This window comes from Lathyrus oleraceus, chromosome 6 (assembly GCF_024323335.1).
Source record: "Lathyrus oleraceus cultivar Zhongwan6 chromosome 6, CAAS_Psat_ZW6_1.0, whole genome shotgun sequence".
NCBI lineage: Eukaryota > Viridiplantae > Streptophyta > Magnoliopsida > Fabales > Fabaceae > Lathyrus > Lathyrus oleraceus.
Genome location: NC_066584.1, coordinates 2,129,288 through 2,151,722, shown reverse-complemented (window position 1 = coordinate 2,151,722; position 22,435 = coordinate 2,129,288). Strand labels below are relative to the sequence as shown.

The window sequence follows — 22,435 nt, the reverse complement described above, 5'->3', positions numbered from 1 at the left end:
TGAACCAGTTTACATGTAGTATGTTGCATGTTTTGAATGATCGATTTGATCTCTATCCGCTACGTATTGTGCAAATGTTTTATGTTTTGAGTTAATGAAAGAGCATGACAGTTATTATGGTGTGAAATGTTGTGTGACACCCTTGATTGCATATTTACTCTGATTGATATGTGTTATTTTAATTATATATTTGGGGTATTTTAGAAGGGTGTTACACCATGGGCTTAAGTGATTTTGGGCATATTATAAGATATGGGCCAAAATACACTTAAGTGGGCTTTTAGCTTGAAGCCCACACAAGTGGTTCTATAAATAGAACCCTTGTGCAGAAGCATTGATTGCGGTTGCATTATTTTCGTTTTCTCTCTCTCTCTCTCACTCAAAGCCTTCACTCGTACCAGCTAGCACTGAGATTGAAGGAATCCGTTCGTGTGGACTGAGTAGAGACGTTGTCATCGTTCAACGTTCGTGATCGCTTCGTGGATCTGCATCAAAGGTTTTGATCGTCACAAGAGATCTGCACCAAAGGTTTCAATCGTCACAAGAGGTAAATATTCTATCACTGATCATGACCATTCGTAAGGATCTCTAAAGGAGAAAATTTTAATTTCCGCTGCGTTTTGGACCGCAATTCTCCTTCATACGTGTGGGTAAAGAAATATACTAATTATGAAGGATCCAAAGCAATTTGGATACCTAACAAAACATAATTTGTTTTGTAGGTATTAACAAATTTTTGGTATCTCGATAGTGGTTATTCCGAGCATATGTCGGGAGATATTAACAAAATTTCAAATCTAGTTCTTAAGGCCAGGGGTTTTGTTACTTATGGAGATAACAACAAAGGAAGAATTCTTGGCATAGGAAAAGTTGGAGCACCATATTTCATATCCATTAAATATGTTCTTTATGTGAAGGACTAAAGCACAATCTTCTAAGTATTAACCAACTTTGTGACAAAGGCTTCAAAATCAAGTTCACCAAGGATGAATGCTTGATTGAAGATGAAGTCACACATGAGGCAAAACTCAAAGGTACTAGATTTAATAATATATTTATGATTTCCCTTGATGATGTGTCTTTGAAGGTAAAATGTCTTATGGCAAACAATAATGAGTCATGGCTTTGGCATAAACGATTCGCCCATATTCATATGGAACATTTGAATAAACTAATAAAGCATGATCTTGTTATTGGATTGCATAAGATAAAGTTTGTCAAAGATAGATTATGTGATGCATATCAAAAGGGAAAGTAAACCAAATCAACTTTCATATCAAAGAATTTGGTGTTCACTACAAGGCCACTACAATTGTTGCATATGGACTTATTTGGTCCATCAAGAACAAGAAGCTTCGGCGGTAATGTTCATGCTTTAGTTATTGTTGATGATTTTTCTTGATACACTTGGACATTATTTTTAGTGCATAAAAGTGATGCATTCAAGACGTTCAAGAAATATGCAAAGCAAATCCAAAATAAGAAATCATTAACTATTGCCTCCATAAGAAGCGACCATGGTGGAGAATTCCAAAATTCCTCCTTCGAAGAGTTTTCCAAAGAACATGGAATATTTCATAATTTCTACGCACCAAGGACTCCTCAACAAAGTGGTGTGATGGAGAGAAAGAACATGTCACTTGTGAAACTTGCAAGAATAATGCTTAGCGATTCAAACCTTCCAAAGTATTTTTGGGCGAATACGGTGAGCACGATAAGATATGTAAGTAATAGAATTATTATTAGACCTTTATTGAAAAAGAGCCCTATGAACTCTTCAAAGGAAGGAAACCAAACATCTCTTACTTTCACATCTTTAGATGTAAGTGTTTTGTCTTAAACAATGACAAAGTCAATCTTGATACGTTTGATGAGAAATCCGATGAAGGTATTTTTCTAGGATATTCTCTTTCTAGTAAAGCTTTTAGAATTTATAACAAAGGAACTTTAAAAATTGAAGAATCTATGCATGTTTCATTTGATGAATCTAACACCTCGAAAGAGGATGAAGTTATTTGTGATAATGATGAGATTATAGGAAATCCTATAGAAGATTCTAAAAAAGTCAATAATGATGATCAAATAAAAGACCAAGAGGAACACATTCAACAAGAGACAAATCAAGAAGATCTTCCTCAAGAATGGATAACACATAGAGATCATCGTATTGACAAAATTATTGGAGACGTAAATCAGGGAGTATCTTCTCGATTAAATATTAAAGATGTTTGTCTCAACATGGATTTTGTTTCTCAAATAGAACCTTCTAAAGTCACAAATGCCTTACATGATGATCAATGGATTCTAGCCATGCAAGAGGAACTTAATCAACTTGAAACAAATCAAGTATGAGATTTAGTTACTAGACTAAAAGGTAAGCATGTTATTGGTACTAGATGGATTTTTAAAAAAAAGCTAGATGAAAATGGTATCATTTTAAGGGACAAGGCAAGATTACTAGCCCGAGGCTATAATCAAGAGGAAGACATATATTTTGAGGAAACATTTTCTCTTGTTGCTAAACTAGAGGCAATTAGATTATTGTTGGCATATGCTTGTTCTTTGAATTTTCAGTTGTACCAAATGGACGTTAAAAGCGCATTCCTAAAAGGATACATACTTGAAGAAGTTTATGTAAGTCAACCTCCAGGATTTGAAGACTTCAAACATCCTAATCATGTGTACAAACTCAAAAAGGCCTTATACAGATTGAAGCAAGCACCAAGGGCTTGGTATGATATGTTAAGTAATTTTTTTTGCAAACATGGTTTCGAAAAAGGTAAAGTGGATACTACTTTGTTTATCAAAAGAATTGACCATCATACTATCTTAGTGCAAATTTATGTAGATGACATCATATTTGGATTCACAAATGAATCCATATGTGAAGAATTCTCAACAATCATGCAGGAGAATTTGAAATGTTCATGATGGGTAAGTTGAACTACTTCCTTGGGTTGCACATCAAACAAACAAAGAATGGGATATCAATCAATCAATCTAAATATTTCAAAGAACTTCTCAAAAGATTTGACATGGATGTTTGCAAAGATATAGCCACTCCAATGGGACTGGGGACATATCTTGATCATGACGAATCCAGAACTCCAATTGATGTCACTAAGTATCGAGGTATAAGTGGTTCCTTGTTGTATCTAATGGCTAGTTGACCCGATATTATGTTTAATGTATGTTTATATGCTCGATTTCAAGCATGTCCAAAGGAATATCATATCACTACTATAAACAGAATAATGAAGTATCTCAAAGGAACATCCAATGTCGGTTTATGGTACCCCAAAGGTAGTATATGTAGTCTTATTGGTTTCTCTGATACAGATTATGCAGGATGTAAGACGAACATGAAAAGCACGAGTGGAACATGTCACTTTTTTGGAAATGCTCTAGTTTCTTGGTCATGTAAAAAGCAAGAAAGTGTAGCTCTCAACACTGCAGAAGTAGAATATATCGCTGCCGGTAGTTGCCGTGCACAAATACTTTGGTTGAAGCAACAACTTCTCAACTATGGTGTCAATCTAGGTAGCATATCTCTCAAATGCGACAACACAAGTGTAATAAATATTTCAAAGAATCCAATCATGCACTCGAGAACCAAGCACATCGACATTAGACATCAATTCTTAAGGGATCACGTTCTAAAAGGTGACATTGATATTTCCTTCATCGATACTCACAATCAACTCGCGAATATCTTCACAAGGACGCTTTCTCAATACGCTTTCTACAAAATTAGAAGAGAGCTTGGAATTCTAAATGAAGGTGACATATAATTCCTCAATATTTAATCATTATACTCTTTAATGAATCAAAGGTACACAAAATTTTAACTTTCAAAGTTTTACTTATTTTTCAAGAATGTGAGTTTATCATTATATTTACAAATTTTCTTTTTACATGATACTAAAATAATTTTTATGACATGAATAGTTAATCCAAAGTTGCATTATTATATGTTATAACATGTCAAAGTGATAATTTGTGGAAAATTTCTGCATGCTGTCTGTTATGAAGTCACTGTTTTTTGTCAGGCATTAACCGATAACCACAATGGGCTAACCGATTAACACCCCTTTTCCATGCGTATTTTTTACATATTTTGGTGTTGTAATCGATTAACCATATACGGTTAACCGATTACATCTGGTACGAATTGCCGCTTAATTTAATTTATTCATGCTTACATGTATTTTATTCTTGTTATGTTTTATTCATTTAAGTGCTTTTGTTTGAAAAGTCTTTCACTTTCCAACTTCTTCACCAATATTCATCAAAGCCTTCAACTCTCATTTACTCTCTTCTTTAAACTTCTTCTTCCCCATATATTAACTCCATTCAACCAAAATTAAAAACGCATCCCACTAAATCTTCATTATAACCCTTTCACACCTCTAATCTTCCATCTCAAAGCCCTCTCCCTTCCAAATACAAAAAAAAAAGCTCTTCTCAAACCCTAACTCTCAAAACCTTCACTTTCAACCATGGCACCATCAAGAAAAGACAGAGGAAAGCTTCCAATGGGAGAAACTAGCTCTAACCCATTTGATGTTGAAGAACAAGCACCTACAACAAAGTCAAGGAGGCTAAACTTTGATGTCAAAAGTCGATCTCTAATGCCGGTAAAATATGTTAACCTCATATCTTTTCCTGAGCATAACTTTTCTTTTCCAGCACAATTGAAAGAACAAGGTGTTGATAAACTAGTGTTTGAGGTTGATTCATATTATCCTGACCTAGTTAAATAATTTTTTACTACTCTGCAAATTGGTATGGATGGATTCGAAGATCACATGATTTATGCTAAGGTTAGAAATTTTGAGATTAGTAAGGATATGGATAGTTTTTGAACAGTTTTAGGTATTCCTCATGAAGGTGAATTTATTCGTCAAGGTTTTCAACCTAACGATGGAGAATGGGAACATTACAGCAAAATGGATTTTTATTTTCAAATCTGTCGGGGCAGCCAAGCTGATGTTTTAAGTGGACAGAACCTATCATCTTCTAGGGTCCTTTGTTATGCTAAGAATTTGACTGTTATTGACCGAATGTTTCATTATATTATTGCATATGTCTTATTGCCGAGGCATTCAAATCATTCCCAAATTAATGATTTGAGATGCAATTAATCTATGCCATCAAGAAGAACATCAAGGTAAATTGGGCGCTCACTATCATGTATCACATGAAACACCAACAAATCCTTAGTGGCGGTCTTCTTTATGCAAGGATGATTTCTTAAGAATACCAGAATTTTCAACGATGAAGACGGGCGCTTCAAGTACAAGAAGGATTCTTTTTCAAATGCTTCACGCCCAGTTCCGGAAGGCGGTTATTCAAATGAGATGCTCTACTCCAAGATGTGTTCTATTAAAGATATGATGAATCGTAACCACCGTGAACACAAACTTGAAATGGCATCACTTAAAAGACTCTTTAGAAACCTAACTTCTTCCCGTAACCGTGAACCTATTGAAGAGGAAGAAAGTGAAGAAGGAGAAGAAGGAGATGATGAAGAAAACAAAGAAATGACAAGATTCTACAAAGCAAGAATGGATTGACAAAAATAAATGGCTCAAAGACTTAAAGCAAATACAAGTTTCATATTATGTCAAGTCTTGAAGAAACTCTTATGGATTGATCATGAATGATAAGGAATATATCATTCAATCTTTCTACTGAGTGTACAAGTGTTCAAGTCCTCATACATTCATATCATGTTTATTTAATATGTTTGGATGCATCTTACCAAAAGTTTTCTCTTTGAAAATTAACTATTTTTACATTCTGGAGAGATGTTAATCGGTTAACATCATGGTGCTAATCGATTAACAGGCTAAAATTTTCAAATAATTTGCACGTTGAAAGGATGTAATCGATTAACCATATTTGGTTAACCGGCTACCACTGTACCAGTGCCTGAAAAATTAAATTTTTCATTTTGGTGGTTTTCAAACATGGCTCTTGAAGCATGACATCCTTTCATGAATTATACTGATTTGTAAAGGTGCATTAGTGTTATATAAACACCATTTCTTCATATTTTAATTTCACCTCCTTTTGCAAATCATAAAATATTCAAATATTCTCTTCATCTTTCAACAAAAATTCTCTAAGTGTTTAAAACCAGAATTTTAAGAGTGAAACTTTCTGCACTTAACCTTCATAGAAATCATTCTAAGTTTCATTTCATTCATAGTGAACACTTGTATATCATTGAGATATTTGTTTATTATAAGGAGAAGATCAATCCATAGATTGATACTTATATAATTCCATTTTACATACTTATCAAAAATTCAGATTACTTTGTGTATCCTTGTTGTCCATGATTGTTGGAAACAAGAGGTTCATTAAAGGGAGGATTGATCTCTTTTTGAATTTAGTGAAAAATCCAAGAGGATTATTCTTGGTGTGATTGTTAGTATCTATATAGAAAGACTAGGAAGAGTCTTGTAAAAGTTCTAACAATAGTAAAATATCTTTCATGTTGAAAGGGGACTAGAGTACTCTCGATCTGTGAGGGGAACCATGATATCTCTATTTGTTATTTATCTTTCAGCATTTACCGTATTCATTCCATAGTAATATCTAAGGAAAGATTCTTAAAACAAGTCAAAACCGGAAAAAGTTTCATAGTACCTAATTCACCCCCCCCCCCTTTCTTAGGTGCACACTCAACTTACATTGGGTATTAGAGCAAGTTATTGGTAACTTGTTCCTTAGATCCAGAAGATGGCTTCCACAAACGCAAACCCATTTTTCAAATATTGTGGTAGTAACAACAAACCCCCTCTATTTTCTGGAGAACATTTTGACTTATGGAAAATCTACATGAAGGCACATTTAGAAGTACAAAGAGATGGTATATGGGAAACCGCTGAAAATGGTCCGCATAATCCAACTATTATGGTTAATGGTGTTGGCACTCATAAGGTTAAAAGTCCCTATGATGAAGATGATAAGAAAAGAATACTTAATGAAAAGAAAGCTATCAATATTCTTCAAAGTGAATTAAGTATGGACGATTTCTTCCGCATATCTCAATGTAAATCGGCAAAAGAAATATGGGACACTTTGGTGGAGACTCACGAAGGAACTGCTGAAGTTAAAAGATCAAGATTAAACACATTGAGTCAAGAATATGAAATGTTCATAATGCAGCCCGGAGAATCCATTGTTGCATTGCAGAAAAAATTTATTCACTTGAAGAATCATTTAATTGCTCTTGAAAAGACCTTTATAAATGATGATCTCAACCTTAAAGTGCTAAGATCCTTGACTAGAGAATAGAAACCCAAAGTAACGGCTATATCAGAGAAAAAAAGTCTTTCTATCATGACGTCAGCATCATTATTCAGAAAACTCCAAGAACATGAACTTGAACTTGGAAAACTTGAAAAACATGAAATTCAAGAGAAGAAATCCAAAGACATTGCTTTGAAAGTAGACTCAAAGGAAGATAAAGATAATGACACACCGGAGGAAGATGAAAATTTCATGCTCCTTATTAAAAGATTTGGTAAGTTTTTTGGTAAAAATGACAAATCCTTTTATGCAAAAAGAAATAAACATTTCAGGAAAAGGGAGGATTTCACATCTACACAAGATGTCACATGCTATGAATGTGGAAAGCAAGGTCATATAAAGTTGGATTATTCGAAACTCTCCAAGAAAGGTGGCGTTAAAGGCAAGAAGGAATTCAAGAATAAAAAGGCATATGTTGCATGAGAAGATAATGATATAAGTTCTTCATCCGGATCGGAAAGCGACGAATGTGCAAATTTAGGATTAATGGCTTCACACCATTCCGATGATGATGAAGATGAGGTTAGTAATGATTTTTCTCTTTATAATAGTGATGCACAACAAATTAGTGCATAAGCCTCTGCCGAGAGTAGACAAGCCAATGTTTAGCCTTTAGAACGCAATCTAAATAGTTGTTCATTAAAAGACACCAACAAACTGTAGTTCCCCGAACTACAAATGCTTTGATCTTCTTATTGCACCATAAGGATACGTAGGCACGAGATTGCGAGATCTTGGCGAGCACACTAATAAAAAAACCTCTATTTCCCCCCTTCTGAGGTTCCCATTCATTTCTCTATTTAGTCTTTTATTCAATCGAAGAAAACAATGAACATTAGTTAGCATTCATATCGCAAATTAGACTAAAAGGTTCTCGTTGAAAACAAAGGACGTGAGAGATGCTTATACCTTCCCCTTGCGTAATCAACTCCTGAACCTGAATATAGTTGCGATGACCATTATTCTATTTTCAAAGGTATTATCGGTAATTTCCTATTCCTTCATTGAAATAAATAAAGTTCGTTGGCGACTCTGTTCGAATCATTTATTCCGCGACCATCGCGAGCGATCGTATTTTTCGAGATGTGACAGCTGACGACTCTGCTGGGGACTAAACTTTTTTCCGCGACAATCGCGAGGAATCGTATTTTTCGAGATGCGACAGACAACAATATAGACTCATCTGATGAATTAGGATAAGAGGATAAAGTTAACTTATGTTTTATAACATACTATAACCTGAATTTATCTTCGATGAATTCTTTTCTTTATATAAGAATTTTGATAAAGAAACTATTAAATTGACATATATCATTTCCACTTCTAAAAATTCTATTACATCTCTTGAAAATAATAATAATAATAATAATCGAGGAAGTACATCAACTTAGAAAATATGTTTTAAGTGTTAATTATGTTTATATTCCCTCTGATAAAGTCGAAAAATAAAGTTGAAGATCTGCATGAAACCCTTAGTAAATTTATCAAAGGTAAAGATGCTTTAGATGTGATTTTATCTAGTTGAATAGGAACCTAAAATAAAGTTGTTGAAGAAGTGACTTCAAACACAAGAGGAGAGTGAATTGTGATATTTGAATTTCGAAAATATTTTAGAAAAATAATTAATTTTGAAAATATTTATATTAAGAAGAGGATATAAGTAGAGATTAAGCAACAGAAAAGATCAATGACATAAATATAAAGAAATAAGGTAAAATAGATCACACTAGATATTATCATGGTTTGAGATTAAATCATACGTCCTACTCCAATCCCTAAGAATTTTCTTTTGAGATTTCTACTAAAAACAACTTGAGCTTACAGGTCTAACCATATAACCTTAAATAACTTGAGCTTTTACACAAGTTCAATGCAACAATGTTACACCAAGCTTTTTACATGTTTCGCTTGCAACCTTCTAATATATTACAAGACCACAAGATAAATATGCTCTTGAATATATGAAATAAGCACCACATTAGGATAACACAACTCTCATATGAAGTTTTTCACTCTCTCGACACAAGAGTAACTTAAGGTGAATAAAACTTATAAAATAAAGGGAAGATGTGAGATGGGAGAGATAGTTATTTGTAAAATTGGGGTGCTCATAAGTGAGGAAAGAACTCATATATATAAAAAAAATTGACTCAAAAAGGAAACAATCCATGAGTTTGATCATTTTGTAATCGATTAGAACATCAACCTAATCGATTAAATTAAGTCAGAAAAGGAAACCCTAATTTAAGAAGTCACTTCATCGACTAAAAATTCTACCTAATAAATTAGGAGGAGTTACTCTTGATTTAATTAATAGTTGATGAGCCTAATCGATTAGATAGTTGAATTGTACTTTCCTAATTGATTGGAAAGCTTCTTAATTGATTAAGTACTTATCCGGATAGGTTTTAATTAAGAAAAAGATGAAGATTTAAAAAGGGATTTTGGTACGTGTGTGCATCGCCTTACTACACAAAAAATTACTTTGACTTCATTTACATTTAATTGACCATAATACAAGATAAAATATTAAGTGCACTATCGGGTGGATTTTCACAACATCACAACTTCAAATCCTTTCTATTACTTGACTTTCCTTTGTTTATCTCTTTCAACTGGAACTATAAACACTTGGTATTGATTTAATTTGTGATTTATTCTTCCTTATTCAGTTGTTATCATCAAAACTTTTAGAAGATTTTTACCTCCACAGCACATAGAACTACAAAAGCTGGTCTAGGTCATCAACATGAGAATTACACCAAATCTTTTAATAAATTTTGTTAAGCTAAAGGAAATTCTAACCATTTAAATGTAATTATTGTGGTAAAAATGGTCATATTGCTATTTATTTTCTTAAGAAAAATCATAACATGAAATTGACCCCAAATGCTTTATCTCAACTCTTTAAAAAAATTTTTTAAAGGTCATGACTCTAATATGAATTATTTACACTCCACTAATTCCACTAATTCAAGAGGACACAAAAAGTATTTTTGTGCCAATGTTTAATATTTTTGTGCCAATATTTAAAAACTAAAATCATGTTGCATGTGTGCTTTATACCATCAAGTTCCAAACAATGTAGCAATGTTAGTTGTCCGAAGCATTCGTCTATGAATTTATCAAGTTTTTTATCCTCTCAGAAGAAAAGAGCTTTAGAAAAAATGAAGAATGAATGCTCCTCATATTAAAAATTTCAATAAAATTCTATCTCTAAAAAAGGAAAATTTCAATTCTTCCCCCAAAAGACAAAGGGCATTGTGTGGAGGTAAGAAAAAGAGAATTCATTTTTTTAGAAAAATAGTAAGGATTTTCGTTATGTATTCCTAACAAATTCTAAATATATCTTTAATCATAAAATTAAAAAATATTTCAAATCTAATCACTAATATCATTTGTTAGTATTAGCCAAAAAATAAAGCTTTTGCGGTAAATAAAAATTGGTGGTGCAAAAAGGAACTGGGCCAAGGATCAAACCAAGTTCAAGAAGACAAAAAAAAATAACTTTACTTCCCTCTAATTAATTAAGATTCCTCCACATCCTAATCAATATTTCTTTTGCTCTTCGTTTCAGAGTCTTCCACACTCTTATTAGAGACAATCAATACATCAATTTAATAGTTAAACTTGATGTTTTTGATGATCTTTACGTCTTTGTCTATATTTACTTTTCATAGAGTCTTAAGAACATGCTTGTTCCAAATATGGTAAGAATATTTTTTAGAGTGTAATTTTTTTTCTTCCGATTGGATCTAATCTAATAATATTGACTTTGTCGATTGATCTTGTTAAATTGAGAATATTATGAAATGTCATTTAATTTTTTAATACAAGAGCAAGTTAACATCCAAAATTGAGTGGGGGTTAAAAATGCATAAAATCGTAAAATATAGAAATCAAAAACCTAATTTTAAAAACGAAATATTTTATAAGTTATTTTAGACAAAATAGAAGATGAAAATGTATTTAACTGTAGTATAAATATATCAGCTAAAACAAGGGTGCTAATAGTGCCACAATATGATATTTCTTAATGGTCAGCATGGATGTATTAAAGAGGAACAATGCACAGAGGTCCAAAGCCATGATATGTGTTTAAAGCATTTTTTAATGAACCCTATATTTTTTTATTGCTCTGAATTTTCATAAATGCCCTATATTTTCAAAGACGCGTCTTCGGACGCATCTCTTATATATTCAAAAAAGACTATTTTGAAAGACATCCCCTTTTTATTTATTTTATTCTATATATGCATCTTCATAATATTTTCGAAGTTGCATTTTCAGAGACACATCAGTAGTTGGTTCAACACCAAGTAATTTTTCAAAATGAAATTAGCATTCAAAATATAAAATAAGTATTATAGATGATTTCAACCTAAATTATAGACCATTTAATGACTGACATGCTGATTTCAATTAATTTATGTTGAAATCATATATGTAATGTTTTTTTATGTTATTAATGTTAATTTTATTTTGGAAAATTACTTGGTGTTGAATCAACTACCGATGTGTCTTCAGATATTTAACTCCGGAAATATTTCAAATATGCATCCACGGAATAAAGTAAACAAAAAAGGGGCGTAATTCAGAAATGGTCTTACTTGAGTGTGTTCGAAGATGCATCTTCAAATACAGATGACATTGTTGGAAATTCACGTGGTGTAGTAGAAATATATGGACTAAATACTCATATGTTTAATATTTAAAAAAGAAAATATGACTCTGAACTTTATTGCATAATAAAGTTTTAATAAAATCAATTTTCTTATTTAAATTTTATTTTTGAGATGATTTAAATTTTTTTTTTAATTTAATATAATTAATTTCGACTAGGAATTTATTTTTAACAGATATTAAAGTTAATAGATTTCATCTTTAATAATAATAATAATAATAATAATAATAATAATAATAATAATAATAATAATAATAAACCTAATTAAATTTTACTAACTTGAATTAAAAATAATGAGACTTTTTTTAAACATTTATTTATATATTTTAAGATAAAGTGATTGTTTTAACTTTTAAGTGTTGTTATTGGCCTTATCGATGAGTCAATTTTAATGTAGCCTTTAACTTAAGGGCGTTATTTTTTGCATTCTTATTGGCACTTGCATATCCTATTGAAGGTCGCCAAGGTCTGTGTCTTATAGGCAAAGGATAAAGCCAAAGTTTGTACTCCATAGGCTGAAAGAAGTTGGCAAAGTCTGAACTTTATGGGCAAGAAACAAAGTATGCCATAGTTTGAACTGTATGGGCAAGATGCCAAAGTTTGTACCTTATAGGCAAACAATAAACGCTATCGTTGTAAGGCATGATGCTAGGGTCTGTACCTTACGGGCAAAGAATAAAGCTAGAGATTGTACTTCATGGGTTGAATACCAAGCTATGCATCTTATGGGCGAGAAACAAAGCCAAAGTCTGTACTCCATGGGCTGAATGCCAAGGTCTGCACCTTATGGGGCAAAGAATACAAGTTGTCATAGTCTGAACTGTATATGCAATGCATGAGGCAATTGTTTAGGAAATGGGTGTGTGACCCTAAGGTAATGATCCCAAAAGATGTATGGACATCAAGGAGGAGAGTTTGGTATTGAATCCAAGAGGAGAGTAATGGTGCTTCATTGTTGAAGAAGGATTGATGTGCAATGGGGTTTCACTGTTGAAGAAGACTTGTCAATTGTATGATTCTAATTGCACTAAAGTCTATGAACAAAGGCGAATACTTTGAGCAACTAGGTCATTCGTCCCGTACCCAAATACATTCTAGACAAGGATAAGAATTCTCCCCTCTCATCATTTTTTATTTCTTAAGGCTCATGACATACAACTTGAATCAGAATTGACAAGTTGCTGATAAGAGATCCTGAGTGTTGATCTTGATGTAGAAGAAGACCTGACAATCACATAATTTGAATTGTGCTAAAGTCTATGAATATAGGTGAATACAATGAGCAATTGAGTCATTCATCTCGTACCCAAAGATATTCAGAATGAGTTAATGGAATTTTCTCCACTCTCATTCATTCTCTACTTCTTAAGGTTCGTGTCACGCCATCTGAATTATGATTGACAAGTGTTGATACCTTTATTGTGTTTGAGAAGTAGTCCATTTTGTCAGTTATGCTTGCCTGATGTTGACTTTGAACCCTTAATCTTGCATTTGAACCTTGAAGTCTTAAGCTCCTGAAATTCAACATATCCAATATAGCTTGAGCATGATGGGTTTGCCGTATCAAGTGATCAAGGGTCTTTTGATCACTTGAATACGCTTGAGGAGTTACAACACAATACAAAGGATTTGGTTAACCAAAGTGACCTTTGGTCAACACTAATCAGTGGGATTAAAAATAATAGTTGAACTAGGTACAATAAACCTATTGAATTAATCAACTAAATAAAATCAGACAATTCTAATGAAAGCCCTAAGCTAAGGGGTCATGTATTAAAAATCAAGATTTTTAAGCCTTAAGGGCAAGATGGTCAATATTCACAAAATTCGATTAAATGGAATTGATAATCAAGATTATTTAGAATTACTTAAACCAATTAATTAATTAAAAATAACACATGAATATATGATGGAAAAAATATTAGGCTAAGTCTAATTATTTTAAACCTAAAATTTCTAATAATTAACCGAGTAATTATAATTAACAAATTATGTCACAATTAACCCATTAAATCATAATTAGTAAATTAATCTAGTTAACAAAATAATCCTAATTAACCAAAATTAACCACAATTACAATTAATCTAAAACTAACAATTAACTATTGTTATATAAAAAACCAGAAGGTGAAAAGATTAATCAAGAAGTAATTAAGAATAGTTAATTTAAGATTAGCTAATTAAACAATAATTATAAAGTATAATGGGAGGGGGTGCAACCCCATTGCATGTGGTGAGAAGGAATAAAACCCGTTTGGCCCCTAGGGCCAAAGTGAGTCCCTCAGTCAAACCCGGGTCCTCGCCATAAACAACCAAAAAAAGAAGTCTCACGTTGAAGTCGAAACGACGCTCATTCAAAAAGCTGATAATGGCAATGTTATGTTTATGCTAGTTTTGAAATCCAAACTTGTCCACTGGAATTATGACATACAATGAATGTATTACTGATTTGGAACGTTATATCAATATAAACACAAACGATGAGTGAATCATTAAGGAGTCAGTTTTAAAACGATTGTACTAACTATAGTATGATTTTTGAATAGTAATGAAGAAAATAAATCATTAATGAAGAAAAGAAATAAATAGGAGGTGCAAAGAATGAAATCATGGATCTGAATAGTAATTTGGGTGCAAGGCCCACTTTTCACTTCAGTCCAAGAAAGGGGGTGTAAGGAACAATTAGGAGATACAAAAATGAATATAGTGGGCCTAGGCTATGACCTAGCCCAAATCAGTAAGCAAATTAAGGGAGGGGGATTAGCTCACGTGCTACCATTCAAATTCAGGCTCGGATCATCGATATCTCCCTCTTCCATTGTGACCGAAGAAACAAACCTTCGTCGCGCCGACATCGCCTCCGACGGCGGCAGAGACCTAAAACAAACAAACTACACACTAAACTCTTTGTCTCATCACCCTCTCCCTGAATCCATAGACTGAATGATAGGGTTAATTCTGACCTGGTTAGTTTGTTAGAATAAATGTCCTATTTTATAGGGCTGTTAGCATAGCAATTGGATTCCTTTTTGATTTAGTCTTTATTAGTTCCTATTTTCTAGTTAAGATTTAGGATAGTCGGTTTATGTAATCAGCAATATATTAGGTTTTCTATTATTCAATAAAGTAAGTCAGTTATCAGAGTTTCCTAACAATCTGGTACCAGAGCTAGACTTCATATCGAGAGGAAAAAAAAGGAGAGAGAGTTCGTAAGCAATGGCTGAAGGAAACAGTGGTTTTTCCCAACCCTCTATTCTGAAATACGATGGTGATTATGACCACTGGAGCATGGTCATGAAGAATCTACTCCGATCCAAGGAGTACTGGAGCATTGTGGAATCTGACTATTCACAACCAGGTGCTGATGAAGTGCTAACAACAACACAAAAGAAGACACTGGAGGAAGCGCAACTCAAAGATCTAAAGGCGAAGAATTACTTGTTTCAATCTATTGACAAGTCAATTCTTAAAACGATCACTCAGAAGGAGACATCCAAGCAACTTTGGGATTCCATGAAGATGAAATGTTAAGGGAATGCTCGAGTTCAAAGGGCTCAACTCAACCGCCTTCGCAGAGAGTTTGAGGTCCTAGCTATGAAACAAGGTGAAGCAATTGGTGATTATTTTAGCCAAGTGGTGATGATTGCAAAGGATATGAGAAATTACGGAGAGGATATGGCTGATGTCAAGATCGTAGAGAAGATCTTGAGAACCCTCATTGAAAAATGGAACTATATAGTTTCTTCCATAGAAGAGTCAAAGGACATTGATGAGCTCTCTGTTGATGCTTTGCAGAGTTCTCTTCTTGTCCATGAACAAAAGTTTAAGAAAGATGGAGACGAAGAACATGCTCTCAAGGTGTCCTATGATGAAAGAAATGATGGAAGAGGACGAGGAAGAAGCACTTTCAGAGGAGGAAGAGGCAAAGGCAGGGGTCGACAAAGTTACAACAGGGTGACCGTCGAATGCTACACATGCCATCAGCTAGGACACTATCAGTACGAGTGTCCAAATTTATCGAAGCAAGCAAACTATGTTGAGCTTGAAGAATCAAAAGAGATGCTGCTTATGGCATATGTTGAATCTTCTAGAATAAATCAACAAGATGTGTGGTTTTTGGACACTGGCTGCAGCAACCATATGTGTGGTGATTCTTCACTATTCATGGATATGGAGAATGGATTCAAAAGAAATGTCAGATTGGGCAACCATACAACAATGAGTGTTGCTGGAAAAGGAAGTGTAAGACTAGTCTTGGAAGGAGTTTATCACACTGTCAAAGAAGTGTTTTATGTGCCAGGTTTAAAGAACAATCTTCTTAGTATTGGACAACTACAAGAGAAAGGTCTAGCTGTTCTGATAAAGGACAATCAACGTAGGATCTGCCATCCTATAAAGGATCTAGTCATTACCAACAAAATGACAGCCAACAGAATGTTTGTGTTGCTCACTAATACACCTTGTTGCAAGCAGACAACAAGTGAAAAGTGTTTTCAAGCTGATGTCCAAGATCTCGTTCAACTTTGGCATTGTAGATATGGTCATCTAAGTTATACAGGTTTAAAGACTCTGAAAAACAAGGAAATGGTGAAAGGGCTGCCACATTTTGCTGAAACCAATGTTGTATGCACTGGTTGTTTAAAAGGGAAGCAACGTCGAGAAACTATCCCAAAGAAGGCGATATGGAGATCTTCAGAAAAACTAGAGTTGATTCATTTTGACATTTGTGGTCCAATCTCTCCTACTTCCAACGGACAAAAGAGGTATCTCATTTGTTTCATTGATGATTTTAGTAGAAAAGCTTGGGTGTATTTTCTTGCATATAAGGCTGATGCCTTTAGTGTCTTTAAGCAATTCAAAATGTGTGTAGAGAAAGCATCCGGTTTGTCCATTAAATGCTTAAGAACAGATCATGGAGGTGAATTTACATCAAATGAGTTCAAAGAATATTGTAGAGAGAATGGCATTAAGAGGCAGTTAACCACAGTTTACACACCTTAGCAAAATGGTGTTGCAGAACAAAAAAACAGAACTGTAATGAATATGGTGAGATGTCTGCTGGCTGAGAAAGATGTGCCAAGAAATTTCTGGCCAGAAGCTGTGAATTGGGCCTTCTATGTTCTAAATAGATGTCCAACATCATCAGTCAAGAACATGACCCCTGAAGAAGCTTGGAGTGGGGTGAAACCTTCAGTTGAACACTTCAAAGTGTTTGGTTGTGTAGCTCATGCTCACGTCCCTGATGCTAGACGAGCTAAACTGGATGATAAGAGTCACAGTTATGTTCTATTTGGGGTAAGTGCAAAATCCAAGGGATATAAACTCTATGATCCTTTGAACAAGAAAGTTATAATCAGTAGGGATGTTGTCTTTGAGGAAGAAAAGAAGTGGAATTGGGATGAAAGTTATCAAGAATTCATTAGACTTGATCTAGAGGCAGGAGAAGAAAATGATGAAATCACCCAACAGAATCATGACACACAAAGCAACGAGGAAGAAGAAAAGGAGATGACAAGTGATGCAATTGAGGTTGTTGTACCTAGTGCCAATCCTACAACTTGCAATGCAAGAGAAATCAGAGTTAGAAGAGCACCAATATGGATGAATGATTATGTTATTGGTGAAGAAAAAGATGGTCAAATACATTTTGCTTTCCTTGCTAGCTCTGATCCAATCAGTTTTGAAGAGGCAGTGCAAAGTGAAAAATGGAGACAAGCAATGGATGATGAAATAAGTACAATCGAGAAGAATGGGACATGGCAGCTAACTGATTTTCCAAGAGGTGCTAAAACCATAAGAGTCAAATGGGTATACAAGACCAAACTGAATCAGCTGGGAGAAATTGAAAAATATAAAGCTCGCTTAGTGGCGAAAGGATATGCTCAGCAACAAGGAGTTGATTATGATGAAGTGTATGCTCCTGTAGCTCGTATGGACACTGTACGTATGATCATTGCTCTTGCAGCTCAAAGAAGTTGCATTATTTATCAACTTGATGTGAAATCTGCCTTTCTCCAAGGAGAATTATCGGAAGAGGTCTATGTTGAACACCCTAAGGGTTATGAGTTGAAGGATGAAGGGAGGAAGGTCTACAAGCTTAACAAAGCTTTATATGGACTCAAGCAAGCACCGCGAGCATGGTTCAATCGAATAGAGTCATACTTCAAGCAGACATGATTCGAGAAGGATGCAAGTGAACAGACATTATTTACTAAAGTGAATAAACAAGGTAACTTCTTAATTGTTAGCCTATATGTTGATGATTTAATCTATACGGGAAATGATAGTGTTATGATGAGAGAGTTCAAACAGTCCATGATGAAGGAGTTTGACATGTCTGACTTGGAAAAGATGAAATACTTTCTTGGGATAGAAGTATTACAGTTTGATGAAGGGATATTTATCAGCCAGAAAAAGTATGTGAAAGATATGATAAAGAAATTTGGAATGGAAGAAAGCAATTCTGTGCAGAATCCAACGATTCCAGGTTTCAAAATTCACAAAGATGGAGATGGTGTGAAAGTGAATAGTTCAGTTTACAAGCAGCTGGTTGGAAGCATGATGTATCTGACAACCACAAGAGCTGATGTGATGTATTCAGTTAGCCTCATTAGTAGATACATGTCAAATCCAACTGAGCTTCATCTTATGGCAGCTAAAAGGATATTGAGGTATTTACAAGGAACCACTAGCTATGGGATTCTCTATAGGAAGACTGGAAATACATAGCTGATTGGATTCAACGACATTGATTATGCTGGAAGTATGAAGGACAGAAAGAGTACATCCGGGTATGCATTTATTCTGAGCAATGCAGTTGTAGCATGGTCTTCAAGGAAACAACCTATTGTCCCAATGAGCACCACAGAAGCAGAATTTATAGTTGCAGCAGCCTGCACATGTCAAATGATATGGATGAAAAGAGTGTTGAAGAAGCTTGGCTATGATGGTAGTAGCAGTCTAGTTATATTTTGTGACAATAGTTCAACAATTAAGCTATCCAAAAACCCTGTGATGCACGGAAAGAGTAAGCACATTAATGTAAGGTTCCACTTCCTGCGTGATATGGTGAATGAAGGAGCTGTACAACTGAAGTTTTGTGGCACTGAACAACAGATAGCAGACATTTTCACTAAGCCTCTCAAGTTGAAGACATTTCAGCATCTTAGGAAGAAACTTGGAGTATGTGATGCACCTAAGTTAAACTAGTATACTGTCTAGTTTAAGGGAGGAAATGATAGGGTTGATTCTGACTTGGTTAGTTTGTTAGAATAAATGTCCTATTTTATAGGGCGGTTAGCATAGCAGTTGGATTCCTTTTTGATTTAGTCTTTATTAGTTCCTATTTTCTAGCTAAGATTTAGGATAGTCAGTTTATGTAATCAGCTATATATTAGTTTTTCTATTATTCAATAAAGTAAGTCAGTTATCAGAGTTTCCTAACACCGAATTTCCTAATTTTCACCCACTGCGCAAATCAATTCGAACACACAGGAAGAAGAAGAACCACCTACCGCCTGTGAAGATGAGGCTGACGACGACAACGAATATGAACACACAAGTAATGCTCCAATTTGAATCTCTTATTCTCTTTCGTATTCTTCTTCTTTTTCTACCTCTCTTATAGAATCGAATAATCAGGTGCACTAAGAGATCATGAATTCAAATCTCATTGTTGTGAGGATATTTTTGATGGTGTAAATACCTCTAATAAGGTTCTATAAATCTTGAGGTCTGTACTGATGACGCTGATGAATCCCCCGAAATTCAACTCATCTAAAAATTTTGTATAAAAAATGTCAATTTTATAAATCACAACAAAAAAGTTTTAATTTTATAAATCACAACAATTTTTTTTTTATATTATTTAAATAAATTGAATTTAATATTATTAGTGATAGTATGATTATAAGAACAATCAAATCACTTAAGTATCTATTCACCAAAACAAACACAAAGTAGTTGAAAAAGGGCCATAAACCCTAGTCATGTAATGAGGCGGAAACGTGATTTCCAAAAGGACACGTGTCATCAGCTTAATACCTGAGCCTTTTCTTCTGCTTGCCGTGAAATCAGCAGAACAAGAACAAGGATTGCTCTATAACTTCTCCCTTTCTTTTACACTCTCTTCTTCTTCTTCATAATACTCTACTCTTTTTCATTCACTGTTTTATCTATAAAATCTTTTTCTTCTTCAATTTCGAACCCATTAAAACAGAGAGAGAGATGGAACAGAGTAATAGCGATTGGTCAGAGAGTGAGATTGAAACTGCTCAAATTCTTACTCATTTGCATCATACTTTCTCCTTGTTCAGCCATGTACCTTACTCATGGGTGTGCAGAAAGAAGAGATCTGCAATTCATAATGGCGGCGGCGCAACCACCATCGTTGTTCCTCCTCCTCCTCCTCCTCCATCTTCTAACGCCGTTAACGTGAAAGCTTCAAGTCCAACAACCCCTCATTCGTTTCCAACAACTGAATCAGATGACAAAATTAAACATTCCGAAAGAACTACTTCTCTCAAAAGGGTAAAATAAATTTTCTATTATTTTTGCTATATTAACGTTGTGTTGTGGGAAAAAAAATATATCCAATTTTATACTTCTACTTTTTTTGTTTGTTTATTCTTTAAATTTTGAGTTCTGGTTTTTGTGTAAACAGAAGAAAGAGCACTATCTTAATATTATTGAAGATTTGACGAAAACTAAAGACTCCATCACTCAAGTAAGTTTATTTTATTTTATTCTTAATTATTAGAATTTTCATGAAATGCGTTTTTTGTTTTTTTTTGTTTTTCTGAATGTTTGATATTTAAAATGTAAATAGGAGATTGCAAATGTGAAACGTGATTGTGAACAATTGAAGCTCGTCAATTCCAAATTGAAAGCAAAGGGAAAAGCGGTATGCTCTTTTTCTCTTTATTATTATTATTATATGAATTCCCAAATTTTCACAAAATTTCATCTACTTTATTTTTTTTTACTGTGATTACTTTGCTTATCCTTTATTTATTTATTTATAAGATTCATATTATTTTTTTGGGCTTGTTTGTTTTACATTGGTTGTATTCTGTCCATGGTGGGGCCGATATTGTTTTTTGATTTATGGAAATTGCTATTTTTACAGCTAAATATTAATGGTCCCAATGGTGAATACAAAATTTCCAATATAGAAATTAATAAGGCAATGAAACGGAATGATATCATCAAAAATTCGTTCAACAATTCCAATTCCACTACTAAAAATGAAGAGCACAAAATACAAATGCACAATTATCATGCCAAGAATTTTGGGGTTGATCCAACGACGTCGTTGGGAGTGGCATCATCGACATCTTCAATGGGCCGGAACAGTGATAATACGAGCCCATTATTCATTCCTGATTTGAACATATCATTTGAAGCAATTAAAGATTTGAGTAAAGTAAGGGAAGCTCAAGCAAGACAGAGAAGGATTCACATTTTGAGACTCAAGAAAAATAATGCTAAACAACATCAATCTTCTTATAGATAGTTCTAACATATCTGAGTTCGATTTCGATTCTGATTTAAACTCAAAATATTTTATAGAATGTTCTGATGATCAAATTATTATTGAGGTGTTACAATGCAAACAGCTTTGTTTTAGTTTTTTTATCTATTTTAAAAGATTATATATGAATATTCAATAAAAATATTTCTTGATTAGAAAATTCTTAATTGAAAACCAGATTACGTGTTCTTAACTCAACCTGCGCGTAGCACTCGAGTTACTCACCGAGTATTATTTGTGAATTCTGTATTAGATTTGGAAGCAATTCCATTTGGAATAATGTGAATTGTGTGCATTAAGAGAGTCTAAATGTCACACAAATTTGGTCAAAATATCATTCAAAAATAAATGTTATAGCTAGAACTAATTAAAAGCTGTGGACGAACGGTTAAAATAGTTAGCATAATAATTTTAAAATTATTTTATTTCATAATTTCTTCCAATTTTATTGCATAATATAAAATACCTGTAATAAATTTTAATATTATATATACATGCAACTTTAATTACTCTGTGAAAATTAAATTAAATAAACTTGATAATAATTTATCTAATATTTTTCTAATTATATATATATAATTTTAAATAAATTTAAATATTTGTTGATATATATTTTAAGAATTAATTGAAATATACTAAAAACGTAATAATATTTTACATTGTTATTTAGTTACAATAATTGATTTATTAAAAAAAATTAACTTTTATTATAATCAAATATAAAGTAATATACAAATGGTAGTTATAAATCAACGATGAAAAATATTTTATAATGAGATTGAATAATAATTAATCTTATATTTTAATAGTTGATATTGACCAGAGGTGGAAAAATAGGTTTTACAGAGTCGCCGTAGTCGGGTATATCGATTTTGTCCGCACTTTTTTGTTGCGGA

The 22,435-nt window shown here is 33.3% G+C and overlaps 1 protein-coding gene across 1 annotated transcript; it reads left to right on the top strand.

Annotated features, from left to right (window-relative positions):
- Positions 1-19,974: 19,974 nt before the first annotated feature.
- Positions 19,975-21,645, top strand: LOC127093462 (uncharacterized). Its single transcript, XM_051032390.1, has 4 exons — positions 19,975-20,536; positions 20,670-20,732; positions 20,835-20,909; positions 21,135-21,645. The coding sequence occupies exons 1-4, from the start codon at positions 20,234-20,236 to the stop codon at positions 21,519-21,521; spliced, it is 828 nt and encodes a 275-aa protein (XP_050888347.1). The 5' UTR covers positions 19,975-20,233; the 3' UTR covers positions 21,522-21,645.
- The last annotated feature ends 790 nt before the right edge of the window (positions 21,646-22,435 follow it).